Genomic DNA, 16,786 nt, shown 5'->3' with positions numbered 1-16,786 from the left:
TTCAAGCCTGAATCTTGATGTCACCTTCTTTCCAATGCCATCTTGGATCATCTGGGCTTGGAATGTCCTCCCTTCTTTGCAGTCACGTTTGTTTTTTAAGCCTATGTTCATGCTGCCTTACGTTGCAAAGATGGTTCAGTATCAGTAAAGGGGGTCGGTTTTGGCTCCTTTACCAGACCAGAGACTCTGAAAACAGGGGCCATGCCTTCTGAAGCTGTTCTTTCTGGTAGTGTTTGGCATTCCACAGAGTTGATAAATCAATGGTTCCCAAATACTTCCATTCAGAGGATCCCATTAAAAAAAAAAAAGTTTTTAAGTTTACTATACAGAGAATTTCACATACCAAACTGTTTGGCTCCGATGATTTTCTTAAACAACGTGTTCATGCCCACAATAAGAAATGCAGCACAACCAGAACCTCAGAAGTCCCCTAGTACCCGCTCTGAGGAGTCGATCTTACTTTTACTTATTAATTTAGCCTCCCCCCACCTAGCCCCCACCTTCCCCAACTTGTGAGGATCTTAAGTTCCCCTACCAGAGATCAAACAGGGTACTGGGCAGTGAAAGTGTGAACTCCTAACCACTGGACCGCCTGAGAGTTCCCTGAAGAATCTACTTTAACGTATTACATATGATACTTGTAGATTTGGTATAATAGTGAGAATACGTATATGTAATCTCTTTATCCAACCAGCCCATCCTAAAAGAGATCAGTCCTGGGTGTTCATTGGAAGGTCTGATGTTGAGGCTGAAACTCCAATACTTTGGCCACCTCATGTGAAGAGCTGACTCATTGGAAAAGACCCTGATGCTGGGAAAGACTGAGGGCAGGAGGAAAGTGAAAGTGAAGTCACTCAGTCATGTCCGACTCTTTGCGACCCCTTGGGCTGTAGGCTACCAGCCTTCCTCTGTCCATGGGATTCTCCAGGCAAGGATACTGGAGTGGGTTACCATTTCCTTCTCCAGGGAATCTTCCCGACCCAGGGATCGAGCCCAGGTCTCCTGCATGGGAGGCAGACGCTTTAACCTCTGAGCCACCAGGAGAAGGGGACAAACAGAGGATGAGATAGTTGGATGGCATCACCGACTCGATGGACATGGGTTTGGGTGGACTCTGGGAGTTGGTGATGGACAGACAGGGAGGCCTGGCGTGCTGCAATTCATGGGATCGCAAAGAGTCGGACACGACTGAGCGACTGAACTAACTGAACTGAATCTCTTTACAGTATCTCTGTCCCATCAGTCCTCTTCCCTCAAAGAAGCATACGTAGTGGTATATTTTTGTAAACAAGTGCACGGAAACAGCAGCAGCACGGAAACATGAACTTACATCTTTAGTGGCAAAGGTATGCTAGTGTCAAACTGTCCAAAGTAATTAGTGATCCTTCATTTCAAAAATCGGGATTACACACGCTGCCCTGGAGCGCCGCCTTAACGCACTCGGACGCATTTCCTAATACTCCACATGGCCGCATGCGCGGCTATAAGCAACATGGCAGCTTTGCCAGACACCAACACGGCAACCACAGCCTCAACGCACCCGGAAGCGCGAAAGAGCGCCTGTAAAAAACATATCTGCCATTCTGCCAACACTTATGGTGGCTCTCATTTCAGCTTCAAAGGGAGAGGGAAACCGGAAGTGACTTTCCCTCCATAGCATCTGCTGGGATCTCTTTCCGGCTAGCCTTGAGGGTGTCCGCGTGAGAGAGTTAGGCAATTTCTTGAAGCCAGAACTGGGAAGCGCTAGTCCGCCGTGCCTAGTTGGAGACGTGGCCGGGCCACGAGACTGAAATGTCGGACACGTGGAGCTCTATCCAGGCCCACAAAAAGCAGCTGGACTCACTGCGGGAGAGGCTGCAGCGGAGGCGGAAGCAGGACTCGGGGCACTTGGGTGAGGCGCGGGGTTGTTGGGGCCGATGCCTTGCTAGAGAGGGCTTGAGGGAACCCTGGAGAAAAAAGCTCCCGAGTTGGTGCCTTTCCTCAAACGTCTGTTTCTTTAACGCTTCATACATTGGTTCCGGTTCTCTTCCCCCTCAGCAGCACAGATGCTTCATTTTCCTGCAGGTAGTAGCGGCTTCTTCTCACCCTGGGCTCTGGTTCCTCCAGTTCTCTTTCCCAGGTCGGAAGCTCCCTTCGCATCTTCGCGTCCCCCCGTCTCGTTGACTGACGTTTCTTAAGTCTACGAGAGCGTCCCGTTTGCTAGGGCTTTCAGCCCCTATTCCTTGAAGCAGCAAGTCCCTTTTTATGGTTAACTCCCATAGCGCTTTGTTCTTCCCTTGGTTATAGCAATTGCTTTGTATTGGTCGTTTCTTTGCGATTCTGGGCACCGTGAGAACAAGTACTGAGCCTTTATATCTACAGTGCCCAGTTCAGTGGTCCTCACAGAGTTGGCACTCGATGTTGCTGAATGAGTAAAAGGAAGTGGCATTGGTTTAGCCATTTACACACCGAGCAGGAATCTGAAAACATTTGTTTTGAAACTTTTTCTCCCCTCCTATTGACCCGTGTCACAGTCTTAAAACTTGAAGGAACCTCAAAAGATTGTCTACTCATACCACATCCCCTACACAAACACTTAATTATCTAAAGCAAATCAATTAAAGATCTGCAAGGATAATGAGTACGTACCACTCTTGTGGCAACTTGCATTGTTTATCAGTATACCCGAGTCCATTTCTTAATCTTGTGTTGAAGTATATTAGGTCTATGCACTTGTATTCTGGCCCTTGAAACTAAAAGATGCCTTGGCAGGACTCTTACACCAAAATAAGTGGACATCTATCGAGTATCTACATGAGTCTAGTTAGACAAAAATTAGACCGTGTCCCTGCCCTCAAGGAGTTTAAAATTTAGTTGGGAATAAAGGAGAAGTCAGAAATACACGATGGTATATGTAAAATGCCAAATGAATTAATTCCACAATGAGCATAGTGAAGGTAGAACTAACAAGAGTCAGTCTAGTCAGTGAAGGCATCATGGAAGAGTTGACACTTGGAATTTGGTCTCAGTGGCTATATAGGACTTAAATAACTAAAGAGATGGTAAGAGGGCAGAGCAAGTAGAGGAAGAAGTGCAAGTCATATTACCAAGGATTAATTAATAGAAATTCCACTTCACTTTTACATGGTATTAACCACACTTTGGTATTAACCAAACTTTGTGCTGTATGCAAATCCAACCACTAGAGTCTGAAAACTTCATCAGGGTCCTTGCTGAGCATGTTTAATAATTTTGAAAGCAAGATCTATTCTCCCTTGAACATAAGTATTCTTTTGGAATATAAATATCTCTTGATTTGTACATCCACTTAATAAAATATGGTTAAGACTTTTAGTATAGCCACTTGATATAATTTAGATTCCTGTAAAATTGTTTTTGAGTTTGTGATTAAACATATATTACCTTCTAGCCCAGAGCTTTGATGGGCCTATTTGGTCTTTAGGGGATAGGTAGAGATGAAACACACAAATTAAGTCAGCCAGCCTATCATTGTTCTTCCATTGAGTTATTTTGGTTATTCCAAAGAATCTGTTTCTTTAAGGGTTAGGATTCTCAGGAAAACATTGTGAAACACTCTCTTAACCAGTTTGTCATGTAAGATATAACCAAAGGCTACATGAAAATTCAGATCATTTAGTTCTTTTCTCACAGGAAATAAAAATGTTCTTACCACATCTATATTTTTATAGGGTTACTGAAATCTGATACTTAATTATTTACTGCTGAGCTCAATATTAAAAGACAAGGATATTTAAATAAACTGAAATGTATCCATGTCATTAATAAATGCAAAATATTATGAACAAAGAATCACTGGGAGACCTTTGTTAGCTTGGCATTTTTAAGGTATAACTTAAAAAAAAATTATGGCAAAAGTACACATACCATAAAATACCATCTAACCATTTTAAAATGTATAGTTGACAGTGTGATATATATTCACATTGTTGTGCAACCAGTCTCCAAAATTCTTTTGTCTTGCAAAACTGGAATTCACTATTTTCCCTTCATCCCAGTCCCTGGCAACCACCATTCTACCTTGTTTCTGTGAGTTTGACTACTCTAGATACCTTGTGAAAATGGAATCATGAAGTGTTTGACTGATTTCCTTTAGCACATCCTCAAGGTTCATCTATGTTGTAGCACGTGTCATAATTTCCTTCCTTTTTAAAGCTGAATAATATTCCATTGTATGTATATACCACATTTTCTTTATCCATTTATCCATTGGCGGATACTTGAGGGTTGCTTCCACATTTTGGCTATTGTGAATAATGCTGCTGTGAATACGGGTGTAACAGGTTATCGCTTCAAGATTCTGTTTTCAACTTTTTTGGACATATAACAGAAGTGGAATTGCTGGAGCATATGGTAATTCTATTTTTAATTTGCTTAGGAGCTGCCACACTGTTTTCCATAGAATAAAGTAGATTTCTGAAATGAGGATTATTACTTTCAATAAATGTTTATTTCATTAATTGAAACAAAATAAACTTGGCGCAGCTTCAGTTCAGTTCAGTTCAGTCGCTCAGTCGTGTCCGATTCTTTGCGACCCCATGAACCACAGCACTCCAGGCCTCCCTGTCCATCACCATCTCCTCGAGTTCACTCAAACTCATGCTGTCCATCGAGTCGGTGATGCCATCCAGCCATCTCATCCGCTGTCGTCCCCTTCTCCTCCTGCCCCGAATCTCTCCCAGCATCAGAGTCTTTTCCAATGAGTCAATTCTTCACATGAGGTGGCCAAAGTACTGGAGTTTAAGCTTTAGCTCAGTCCTTCCAAAGAACACCCAGGACTGATCTCCTTTAGAATGGACTAGTTGGATCTCCTTGCAGTCCAAGGGACTCTCAAGAGTCTTCTCCAACACCACAGTTCAAAAGCATCAATTCTTCAGCACTCAGCTTTCTTCACAGTCCAACTCTCACATCCATACATGGCGCAGCTTAGCACATAGTGAATATGTGAACTGCTCAATGTATTTCATCAATGGAATTGAAGATGTGAATATGGATATTGACATGTTTTAGAGGTCAGCAAGTTCACAATCTGGCCATATTTTTATGTCTTCAAGCTAGTATTTTATCTATCTTCAACAGAGCTCTTAAAACTCAAGTATTAAGTATTCCTTTGCTGAGCCCAACACATTATATTTTTCATTAGATTAGAAGTGGAGAATCAACATAGTTACCAGCATAATGGAAGTGCTCAATAATGGAAGTGCTCAATAAATGTACTGAATTAATAACTGAACGGATACTTTCTGAAGGAGTTGGAACTCAGGGATTCCTAATTATTTTCCGCCCATAACCCATTTTAAGAATGATAAAGGGTTGGAATCTTTCGCCCAAATTTGTGTATCTGTGCACAAATTTGTGTTTGACTTCAGGGAATTCAGAGTGGCTCAAGCCCATCTATAAATAACAGTTACATTAATCAGCTGTTAAATTTTGTTCCAAATATTAAATGTGAGCCTCCTCCTCCTAGTAACCTTAAAAGAGCTATTTTCAGCTCCATGTCCTGAATGCAATGAAAAGAATACTCCCAGGAGGTGTTACTAACATAAGGATTCATAACCAGAATCACAGAACTGTATTAAAACTTAAGTATTGGTCAAATTACCAAAAAGAAAAAAAGATTTGTATCCAATTCTAGGGATTGAAAATATATGTTAAAGTGGTTCTTTATCATAGAGTTCTTGCTGTAAGAAAAAGTCATTAAACATAACTCAAAGAACATATAAATTTTGTTAGTAGAGAAAGCAAAAATTGTAAGAAATGTTTATATTACAGTCTTCATAGTATCAGTAGGTGAATTATAAAAAGTACATTTTCAACTTAATGATATTAACATCGGAACAAAGTCAGTGCTTTTCCTCACTGAGATAATGTCTGCTAGGTGTTGAAAGTTTACATGAAAAAACGTGTAGTATATTTTAGAAATAGCATGTAACATTTGCATGAAAAATCTGATAAACTAGTTGGTAGAAAATGAACATCTAACCAAACATCTAACCAGCATTAAGATCCAACCAAATTTATACATTGTTATTTTAAATATGATAATAGATGTAATAATGTCAAGTAGATTGCTTTATTCTTTGAACTGTTAGATTCTGGACTTCATTTAAAATAAATTCAATCAACAAAATGTTTATCATGGAAATAATGTGGTATTATTGCATATTTAAGCCAAGCATCTCAAGAACCATTGTGGCAAAAAGGAAAGTAATGTGACAGTGAATAAGTGTGTTCCTGAACAGAATTTGGGTTAGATTACATTAACAAGAATGAAACACTGATTGAAATGTTGAAATTATGGAAAATGCTTACTATTTACTTTAATCAGTGACAACACTTATTTTCTTTTAAGTCAGAAGGGCAAGAAACAAGCAAAATATGCTAATTTAAAAGGTAATAGGTCTCCAAAGAAGACATGCAAATGACCAACAGGTGTTTGAAAACTTGTTCAACATCACTAATCATCAGGGGAATGCAAATCATAACCATAATAAGATATCATCTCAAACTTGTTATTAAAAAAAAGAAAAGTGTTAGCAAGAAAAGGGAATCCTGATTCACCGATAATGGGAATGTAAACTGGCGTAGCCACTATGGAAAACAGTATGGAAGTTCCTCAGTAAGTAAAAAAACAGAATTACCATATGATCTAGCAGTTTCACTTTTAGGAATTCAAAGGATTTGAAATAAGGATTTCAAGGAGATACCTGCACATCCACGCTCATTGTAACATTATTTATGTTCACATACAGCCAAGATATGGAAGCAACCTAAACATCCATTGATGGATAAGTGGATAAAGAAAACATGAAATATACATGCAATGGGATGTTTCACAGCTAAAAGTAGGAGGAAATCCAGCCATCTGTGACAGCATGGGTGGATCTGGAGGACATTATGATAAGTGAACTAAGTCAGATGCAAATACTGTATGGTCTCACTTAGATTGTATTTGACATGTGGAATCTAAAATTGTCAAAGTCATAGAAGTAGAGTGGTGATTGCTAAGGCCTAGGGAAGGGGAAAAATGGAGAGGTGATAGTAAAAGGGTACAGAATCTCAGTTATGCAAGATAAATAAGTTCTGGAGATCTCTTACACAGTGTGTAGTGCCTGTGGTTAACAGGACTGTGTTGTATACTTAACATTTTCTAAGGGGGTAGATCCTGTGTTAAGTGGTCTTACCAGATACACAAAAATAATAATAAAGGCAGCAGAAAGAAACTTTTGGGAAATGACAGATACGGTTATGGCCTTGGTGGTGGTAATGATTTAATGAGTGTAGACTGTCTCCAAACTCACTGAGTTGTATATGTTAAGATATACAACTTTTTACATGCTAATCATAATTAAGTGGTTAAAAAAAGACATAATAGAGACCCACTCCAGTGTTCTTGCCTGGAGAATCCCAGGGACAGGGGAGCCTGGTGGGCTGCCGTCTATGGGGTCGCACAGAGTCAGACATGACTGAAGCGACTTGGCAGCAGCATAGGGTGCTTAGGTCTTTATTAAAGAAATAAAACTCATACTAATGGCAAAAGAATATTAAAGGTACCTGGCAAGTAATGTTTAAATATAAAGGGGGGGATATGGATAATTTATATAGTTTATCTAAAATATTAAAAAGTTTCAAAACTGCACAGCTCTTTCTATTGTCAAATTATTTATTTGGCTGTGCTGCTGGGTCTTAGTTATGGCACTCGGTATTTTCTGTCTTCCATGCGGCATGTTGCAATATGTGGGATCTTCAGTTGTGGCATGCAAACTCTTAGTTGCAAGCATATAGGATATAGTTCCCTAACCAAGGATCGAACACAGGCCCCCTGCATTGTTAGCATGGAGTCTTAGCCGCTGGAGCACCATGGAAGTCCCTCAAACTCTTTAATACCTTATATAATTTGCTCCCTTTAGCATACATCATGAGTTAAAATGGTCAGTACATAATGTATAAAACTGTGCGTGTAATGCCTGAAATGCTAATTTTAAAACACTTTGTATTTTTTCTGCTATAATAATAAGGTTTCATCATTAATTTTGCTAGGTTAGGTTACTTAATGAAAGAAATTTTTGGTTTCTTCTGAAGAAATTTTAAATTTGACTGATTTTTTTAAAAGCTCAGAGTTTGAAACTAGTGTAAATTATAATTGGGGTATTTTTAGCTCAGATTTATTAGAATCTCTCAGTTGCAAGGGACTTGAGTAGTTACCAGTTCAATCCTATTCAGTGTAAGAATTGTGCCTGTAATCTTCCAAGTAAGCTAAATAGTAATTGTCACTTAAATTTCATATGTTATCTTTAGCTTAGATTGCTTGCTCTCAGACTTTCCCATCCAGACCTTCAAAGTGCTTCCATGATTTCTATGTGTACAACACCTCCTTGCCAAAACAAAACAAGGAACTTGTTCTAGTCTGAGGTTCAGCACAACATAAAAGAATCATCAGTGAGCAAGGTGAAAAAAACTCTGTCAATTATTTAATGTTTTCAGCTAGTATGAAATTGTGGAGTCTCTTTTCCACATAGGGTATAACTTATTTTCCTAAAATGTAACTGTTCCGGTAAGGTGTTTGGTATAGTTCAGCTCCATTTTCCTTGGAATTCTGAGCTAAATTTTTTGAAGTCAGTTCTATTAGAGTGGAAATTTCTAAGTAACTAAAATACCTCTAAATGTAAACTAGTGGCCACTTGCTGCTGCTGCTGCTGCTAAGTTGCTTTAGTCGTGTCCGACTCTGTGCGACCCCATAGACAGCAGCCCACCAGGCTTCCCCATCCCTGGGATTCTCCTGGCAAGAACACTGGAGTGGGTTGCCATTTCCTTCTCCAATGCATGAAAGTGAAAAGTGAAAGTAAAGTCGCTCAGTCGTGTCCGACTCCTAGTGACCCCGTGGCCACTTAGATAGTATTTAACAGAATTCCAGTATAGATCCTGAATGTTTAATATTTCGCTTGTATTTTAAATAAATAATCACAGATATTAGGCTTTCCCAAAGGTAATATGTTGTCCTAATTTGAGTTTCTTAAATCTTATTAAGGTTGTGATGGCTACCCAGCTTTTGAAGTACTAGAGTAGGTTATAGGAATATACTCAGGAACTATTATTGGTGACCAGGGCTTCAGTAGTTCTATAAAATTTTTGTGTTTGAGTTATAACCCCCAACACTGTCATTTTTTATACTCTCTGATGTCCAGCGGGCTTTATTTATTAAAACTCGAACTCAGTTCTTCAAAAAGATCTCATCACAGTTTAGGTTGGTGAAAATATTCTTGATAAATTCAGGTTGATTATATCAGTTGTCATTTAGCGTGACTGAAGGGAGGTGGTATGGACATTTAAATCTACCAAGCTGCTAATTTATTTCCTTTGAAGCAGAGCAAGGAATGAAATTAGGAAATACTTCTCACCCAACATAGAAAGAGTAAGCAGATCCCAGAAAATTTATCTTGGCAAAGCAGTGAATGCTTGGGTGTGATTTAATAAAGGGTCAGATCAGATCAGTCGCTCAGTCGTGTCGGACTCTTTGTGACCCCATGAATTGCAGCACGCCCGGCCTCCCTGTCCATCACCAACACTCGGAGTTCACTCAGACTCCTGTCCATCGAGTCAGTGATGCCATCCAGCCATCTCATCCTCTGTCGTCCTCTTCTCCTCTTGCCCCCAATCCCTCCCAGCATCAGAGTCTTTTCCAATGAGTCAACTCTCCGCATGAGGTGGCCAAAGTACTGGAGTTTCAGCTTTAGCATCGTTCCTTCCAAAGAAATTCCACGGCTGATCTCCTTCAGAATGGACTGGTTGGATCTCCTTGCAGTCCAAGGGACTCTCAAGAGTCTTCTCCAACACCACAGTTCAAAAGCATCAATTCTTCGGTGCTCAGCCTTCTTCACAGTCCAACTCTCACATCCATACATGACCACAGGAAAAACCATAGCCTTGACTAGATGGACCTTTGTTGGCAATGTAACGGCTCTGCTTTTGAATATGCTATCTAGGTTGGTCATAACTTTCCTTCCAAGGAGTAAGCGTCTTTTAATTTCATGGCTGCAGTCAGCATCTGCAGTGATTCGGGAGCCCAGAAAAATAAAGTCTGACACTGTTTCCACTGTTTCCCCATCTATTTCCCATGAAGTGATGGGACCGGATGCCATGATCTTTGTTTTCTGAATGTTGAGCTTTAAGCCAACTTTTTCACTCTCCACTTTCACCTTCATCAAGAGGCTTCTTAGTTCCTCTTTACTTTCTGCCATAAGGGTGGTGTCATCTGCATATCTGAGGTGATTGATATTTCTCCCAGCAATCTTGATTCCATCTTGTGCTTCTTCCAGTCCAGTGTTTCTCATGATGTACTCTGCATATAAGTTAAATACACAGGGTGACAATATACAGCCTTGACGTACTCCTTTTCCTATTTGGAACCAATCTGTTGTTCCATGTCCAGTTCTAACTGTTGCTTCCTGACCTGCATACAAATTTCTCAAGAGGCAGATCAGGTGGTCTGATATTCCCATCTCTTTCAGAATTTTCCACAGTTTATTGGGATCCACACAGTCAAAGGCTTTGGCATAGTCAATAAAGCAGAAATAGATGTTTTTCTGGAACTCTCTTGCTTTTTCCATGATCCAGGGGATTTGGCAATTTGATCTCTGGTTCCTCTGCCTTTTCTAAAACCAGCTTGAACATCAGAAAGTTCACGGTTCACATATTGCTGAAGCCTGGCTTGGAGAATTTGGAGCATTACTTTACTAGCATGTGAGATGAGTGCAATTGTGCGGTAGTTTGAGCATTCTTTGGCATTGCCTTTCTTTGGGATTGGAATGAAAACTGACCTTTTCCAGTCCTGTGGCCACTGCTGAGTTTTCCAAATTTGCTGGCATATTGAGTGCAGCACTTTCACAGCATCATCTTTCAGGATTTGGAACAGCTCAACTGGAATTCTATCACCTCCACTAGCTTTGTTCGTATCTAGTGCTAAATCTGGTCAGAGAATTTTCTGCACAAAATGAAAGGACTGTGTTGTAAATGCTGGAAATCTGAATTCCTGAGGAATGTGTAGATTGACAGTGGTTGCCTTTTTTCATTTTCACGTCTCTTCACTCCTAGATCTTCGGAATCCAGAGGCAGCACTGTCTCCAACCTTCCGTAGCGACAGCCCAGTACCTGCTGCACCCACTTCTGGTGGCCCTAAGCCCAGTACAGCTTCAGCAGTTCCTGAACTAGCTACAGACCCTGAATTAGAGAAGAAGTTGCTACACCACCTCTCTGATCTGTCACTAACATTGCCCACTGATGCTGTGTCCATCCGTCTTGCCATCTCCACGGTACTGACATCATAAGGCAAGGTTGGGAATTGCCACTGTTTTTCATCAGTTCATGGTCAGGGTTTTAACACTTTCCCTCCTGCCTTCCTTCCTTAGCCAGATGCCCCTGCCACTCAGGATGGGGTAGAAAGCCTCCTACAGAAGTTTGCGGCTCAGGAGTTGATCGAAGTAAAGCGAAGTCTCCTACAAGATGATGCACATCCCACTCTTGTGACCTATGCTGATCATTCCAAACTCTCCGCCATGATGGGTGCTGTGGCAGAAAAGAAGGGCCCTGGGGAGGTAGCAGGGACTATTGCAGGGCAGAAGCGGCGTGCAGAGCAGGACTCCACCACAGCAGCTGCCTTTACTAGCTCTTTGGCCTCTGGTCTGGCCTCTTCAGCATCAGAAGTAGCCAAGGAGCCAACCAAGAAATCAAGAAAACATGCTGCCTCAGATGTTGATCTGGAGATAGAGAGCCTTCTTAACCAACAATCTACTAAGGAACAACAGAGCAAGAAGGTAGGGGTAGATAGAAGTGTTTTCACACTTATACTTTGAATTTTAGCATTGGTTGAGAAGAATTTACTCCTAGGGGCAAAGAGCAGTTCTTAGAATTGAGGGTTTAGAGCAGTGGTTCTCAACTGAGGATGATATTACCCTCCCTCCTAACGCCCAGGGGACGTTTTGCAAAGTCTGGAGACGTTTTTGGTTGTCACAACACAGGAGTGCTACAGATACCTATTGGGTAGAGAGGCAAGGGATGCTGCACAGCATCCTATAATCTTAGTAGGTTAACCCACAAAGAATTATCTGGCCAAAAACATCATCAGTGCACCAAATGCTGAGAACTCGGATTTAGAGAATCTTTTTCACTGGGTCTTTTTCACTGGTTTGGAAGAATATTTCGGACCCACATGAATTAGCCATTTCCTATTTCTAGCTGTATAAATTTGAACAATTCTCTCGATGCTTAGTCTTTTCATTTGTGAGACTAACTAGAATACCACCTCCCACCTGTCCCCTCCACCCACCCACCGTGTAGAATTGTTGCCTAGGCTCTGAACCAAACAGTAAAGTGCTTATCAGCACTGTGTCTTGCTTCAGTACGTATTAAATATAAGTGGTTTTGGTTGAAAAGAATGCTTTCCTGGGGAGGGGAGCTTAGCTTAATGCTTAGCAGCAGGAACTGCTCTGCATATATTTTAATTTCATCCCAAGTGCAGATTTGTGAGAAAGGACTAAATCCATGAAAAATCTCTTCTCCTGGGTTTTCTCATATTAATGTAGTTTATTGACCCTTTTCATGCATTGGAGAAGGAAATGGCAACCCACTCCAGTGTTCTTGCCTGGAGAATCCCAGGGACGGGGGAGCCTGGTGGGCTGCCGTCTCTGGGGTCGCACAGAGTCGGACACGACTGAAGTGACTTAGCAGCAGCAGCAGCATAGGACATTGATGTCAAGTAGAATTTGCAGAGGTGGTTTAAGGGCTAATTTTATCTACGAACCCTTTCCAGACGAAGGTTTCTTCTATCACCCAGGTTAGTCAGGAGATCCTAGAGTTACTAAATACTACAACAGCCAAGGAACAATCCATTGTTGAAAAGTTTCGCTCACGAGGTCGGGCTCAAGTTCAAGAGTTCTGTGACTATGGAACCAAGGAGGAGTGTATGAAAGCCAGTGATGCTGACCGGCCCTGTCGAAAGCTGCACTTCAGGTCTTTTGAGGGGAAGAGGGTTGGCTGGGTCTTCTAGAAGCAGTCATTTTTTAAGCATGGTTCTTCCACTCATTGGGTTTGTCTTTAATACTGTTATTAAGTGCTTTTAATATGGTTTGTCTAAGACTTCGAGATTCTGAAGGTACACTTTCAGAAGTAGTGTTCTATGGGAGGGAATACAGGCTGCATTCTCCAAAAGATATGAGATTAAAAAAAAAAAAAAATTGCTCTTTTCTTGCAATAGCAGGATATCTCTGTCTTTGATCCCCAGGGAAAGTTAAAGTTCTCTAGAAGGACAGTCTTAGGAGAAACAAGAACCTGGCCTCTTAGGTCAGAGCTTTATTCCTGTCATAAGGAAGTTAAGTTTTTGCTCAGAGAGGAATTGAAAAACATTTCTTTATTGTAAATTACAGATTTTAATATCACCTGCTTTCCTTATCTGAAAACTCTGAGAGGAAGCTCTGATGATAGTGAAAGATTGCAAATTTTGCAACAGTTTAGAACTTGAACTGGGGGATCTAACTGGAACACCATATTGATTCCAACTGTCCCTTACTATTTCCCCAGACGGATCATCAATAAACACACTGATGAGTCATTAGGAGACTGCTCTTTCCTTAACACATGTTTCCACATGGATACCTGCAAATATGTTCACTATGAAATTGATGCTTGCATGGATTCTGAGGCTCCTGGAAGCAAAGACCATACACCAAGCCAAGAGCTTGCCCTTACACAGAGCGTTGGAGGTGACTCCAGTGCAGATAGACTCTTCCCACCTCAGGTACCTGTCTGCTCAGAAAACTTAACCTCAACTTAAGGACCTTTATCTCAGTAGAGCAGCCATACATGTAGGAAAGCAAGGCATAATCAGCAATCTCCCTTGCTGATTGGGAATGGAGCGGGATATATAGCATATGAGGGAACAGGAAAATCCAATGGAAAAAGAGGGACTGGGGCCATGAATCGGAGAGTGAAGGAAGGGAAGATGACCAAATACCACCTCATGCAGTGGATCTGTTGTGATATCCGCTACCTGGACGTCAGTATCTTGGGCAAGTTTGCAGTTGTGATGGCTGACCCACCCTGGGATATTCACATGGAGCTGCCCTATGGGACCCTGACAGATGATGAGATGCGCAGGCTCAACATACCAGTACTGCAGGATGATGGCTTTCTCTTCCTCTGGGTCACAGGCAGGTAATGCAGTTCAAAGATATGTAGGTATGGGCAGATATAGTACAGAGTGAGTACTGGGTGGGGATAAAATCTTGGGTTTTTCTAGCTCTATTAAACTTATGACTCAGTCAGCCTTTCTTACCTACTGAGATCTGATGCCTGTTTATAATACAAATGATACCATGAATTCTGTTTAGCTCTACATTTGTTTCTTGTGAAAGGTAAGACCATTGAGAATAGATACTATGTTTTGCCTTTTCATTCTTAGATCCATTCTCTTGCCCCAATGGTGTCTTGCATGTAAATGTTCACCGAATGTCTATTGAAAACAACACATATATCTTGAAGGGAGAAAAAATACTGCCATGGAAGTAGCTGTTTAACCCTTATTTCTTTCCAGGGCCATGGAGTTGGGCAGAGAATGTCTGAACCTCTGGGGGTAAGTAGCCATCACTGTTCTTTTCTTCTGAGGGAAATATGTAGTTGATAGGGTTTCCTTCTTTCAGAGTATACTGTGATTTCTTGCCTCTGTAGAGTAGATGGTATCATCCTTAAACTGTGAAAGCCTGATTAAAGTTCTGATTCTTTTCTTATATCCCACAGTTATGAACGGGTAGATGAAATTATCTGGGTGAAGACAAATCAACTGCAGCGCATCATTCGAACAGGCCGTACAGGTCACTGGTTGAACCATGGGAAGGAACACTGCTTGGTGAGCAGCAGGGGGCCCAATACATTAGATGGAGCGAAAAATAGGAGTTGTTTGATTTCTTATTGAGAAACAGTTCAAATACTGGGGTTTCATAAAACTTTCATAAATTTTTCATCATTCTGTTCTCTGGTGAGCAGGTTGGTGTCAAAGGAAATCCCCAAGGCTTCAACCAGGGTCTGGATTGTGATGTGATCGTAGCTGAGGTACGTGCTTTCCCCAGGCATCCAAAGAGCCACATTTTAAATCAGCTGTTCTAGTCAGGTATATTCTTATTCCAGGTTTTCTCATTGGGATCATAAACATAAGTGGAAAGGCCTAGAATTGCTATCTTGGGTAACTTAAAAGTAGCTCGAGCTTTTATTTCTTAGGTTCGTTCCACTAGTCATAAACCAGATGAAATCTATGGCATGATTGAAAGACTGTCCCCTGGCACTCGCAAGATTGAGTTATTTGGACGACCACACAATGTGCAACCCAACTGGTAAGGAGACCAGAGAACATGCTAGCCCCCAAGGGCACAACTGTTTATGGTCAAATATATAAGTTAGTAGAGCATCACCTTCGGAGAAGGCAATGGCACCCCACTCCAGTACTCTTGCCTGGAAAATCCATGGACCGAGGAGCCTGGTAGGCTGCAGTCCATGGGGTCGCTAAGAGTCGGGAACGACTGAGCGACTTCACTTTCACTTTTCACTTTCATGCATTGGAGAAAGAAATGGCAACCCACTCCAGTGTTCTTGCCTGGAGAATCCCAGGGACGGGGAAGCCTAGTGGGCTGCTGTCTCTGGGGTCACACAGAGTCGGACACAACTGAAGCGACTTAGTAGCAGCAGCAGCAGAGCGTCACCTCACTTCCACTAGTCTGTAAATGGGCTTCAGAGGATTCTTAAGCGACCAGCATTCACTGGAAAACCAAAAGGTTTTTAAGATTTAAACACTGCTCTTAAGGTCTCCACCCCTAAAGCTCTTCATTATTCTACTGCATGTACTGAATCTGCCCCCTGGTGGTTACTGAGAACCTATTTAATCTGTCAACAATTTTAGTCTTTCATCCTATAGGTAGAGCTTTAAAAGACATGCTGCTAGCATGTTACTCATCCAGAGTAGTCACTGGCAGCATAACTTTGTGATGTAGACCTAGTTAGCTGTAAGTTATTAACCCTTAATTAGTACAGATCCAGCCTCTTTTAACATCAGAATTTGCCCAATTTCTTACCAGCCTTAGTACCATATACTATCTTTATAAAAGAATTGGCACAGATATTCAGAAGCCTATTGAGATGATAGGCAGACTTAATGAAAAGAACACATCTTTTAACAGTATTAAGCCTTTAAATTCCAGGATTTTTGGCTTGCCCTGTCTTTCCCCTTGCTTCAGGATCACCCTTGGAAACCAACTGGATGGGATCCATCTACTAGACCCAGATGTGGTTGCCCGGTTCAAGCAAAGATATCCAGATGGTATCATCTCTAAACCTAAGAATCTATAGAAGTACTTCTGAACCTAAGCATCCATAGCCATGGCTCTACAGGCTGCACCTGAAGAGTAATATTTGTACAATAGCTTTTTTTCCCCCTTATTTAAATAAAAGTTTGTATTGTAGTTGGGATTTCGAGGTCAAGTTCTGGCTCTGCCACTTAAGAGTGTGTGATCTTGTGTAACTCAACTTAGTATGATTGCTTATAAATGTAAACTGGGAATGTTAGGTAACTGGGAAATGTTACCTGCCTTATTGGGTTGCTATAAGGCTTCAAACTAAACGAATGTGTGGGAAGCATTAAAATGTTGATTTGATCAGCAGTTAAGTGTTATAAACATGATAAGAAAGGGTTCTCTGGGACATTTCTCAAGGTAAGATCTGAGTTTCACTT

The 16,786-nt window shown here is 41.2% G+C and overlaps 1 protein-coding gene across 4 annotated transcripts; it reads left to right on the top strand.

The window, feature by feature from the left end:
- The first annotated feature begins 1,682 nt into the window (after positions 1–1,682).
- Positions 1,683–16,524, top strand: METTL3 (methyltransferase 3, N6-adenosine-methyltransferase complex catalytic subunit). Of its 4 annotated transcripts, XM_086322299.1 has the most exons (11): positions 1,683–1,891; positions 11,110–11,327; positions 11,424–11,828; positions 12,848–13,023; positions 13,591–13,807; positions 14,036–14,223; positions 14,603–14,641; positions 14,806–14,914; positions 15,052–15,117; positions 15,283–15,395; positions 16,293–16,524. In XM_086322299.1, the coding sequence occupies exons 1-11, from the start codon at positions 1,792–1,794 to the stop codon at positions 16,402–16,404; spliced, it is 1,743 nt and encodes a 580-aa protein (XP_086178425.1). In that variant the 5' UTR covers positions 1,683–1,791; the 3' UTR covers positions 16,405–16,524. The 4 variants fall into 4 exon arrangements, 2 of the variants coding, with proteins under 2 accessions (XP_086178425.1, XP_086178426.1); XR_015135097.1 differs by lacking the exon at positions 14,036–14,223; XM_086322300.1 differs by lacking the exon at positions 15,283–15,395.
- Positions 16,525–16,786: the final 262 nt, after the last annotated feature.

The sequence above is a fragment of the Bos grunniens genome, chromosome 10 (assembly GCF_055505025.1).
Source record: "Bos grunniens cultivar Pamir isolate PY7600 chromosome 10, Bosgru_T2T1.0, whole genome shotgun sequence".
In the NCBI taxonomy this organism is placed as follows: Eukaryota; Metazoa; Chordata; class Mammalia; order Artiodactyla; family Bovidae; genus Bos; species Bos grunniens.
This window is presented reverse-complemented; position numbering and strand designations above follow the sequence as displayed.

Coding starts and splice junctions, on each gene's coding strand:
- METTL3 (XM_086322299.1), top strand. CDS start 1,792: ATGTCGGACACGTGGAGCTCTATCCAGGCCCACAAAAAGCAGCTGGAC. Junction 11,328..11,423: donor TCCGTCTTGCCATCTCCACG/GTACTGACATCA, acceptor TTCCTTCCTTAG/CCAGATGCCCCTGCCACTCA. Junction 13,024..13,590: donor TGTCGAAAGCTGCACTTCAG/GTCTTTTGAGGG, acceptor CTATTTCCCCAG/ACGGATCATCAATAAACACA.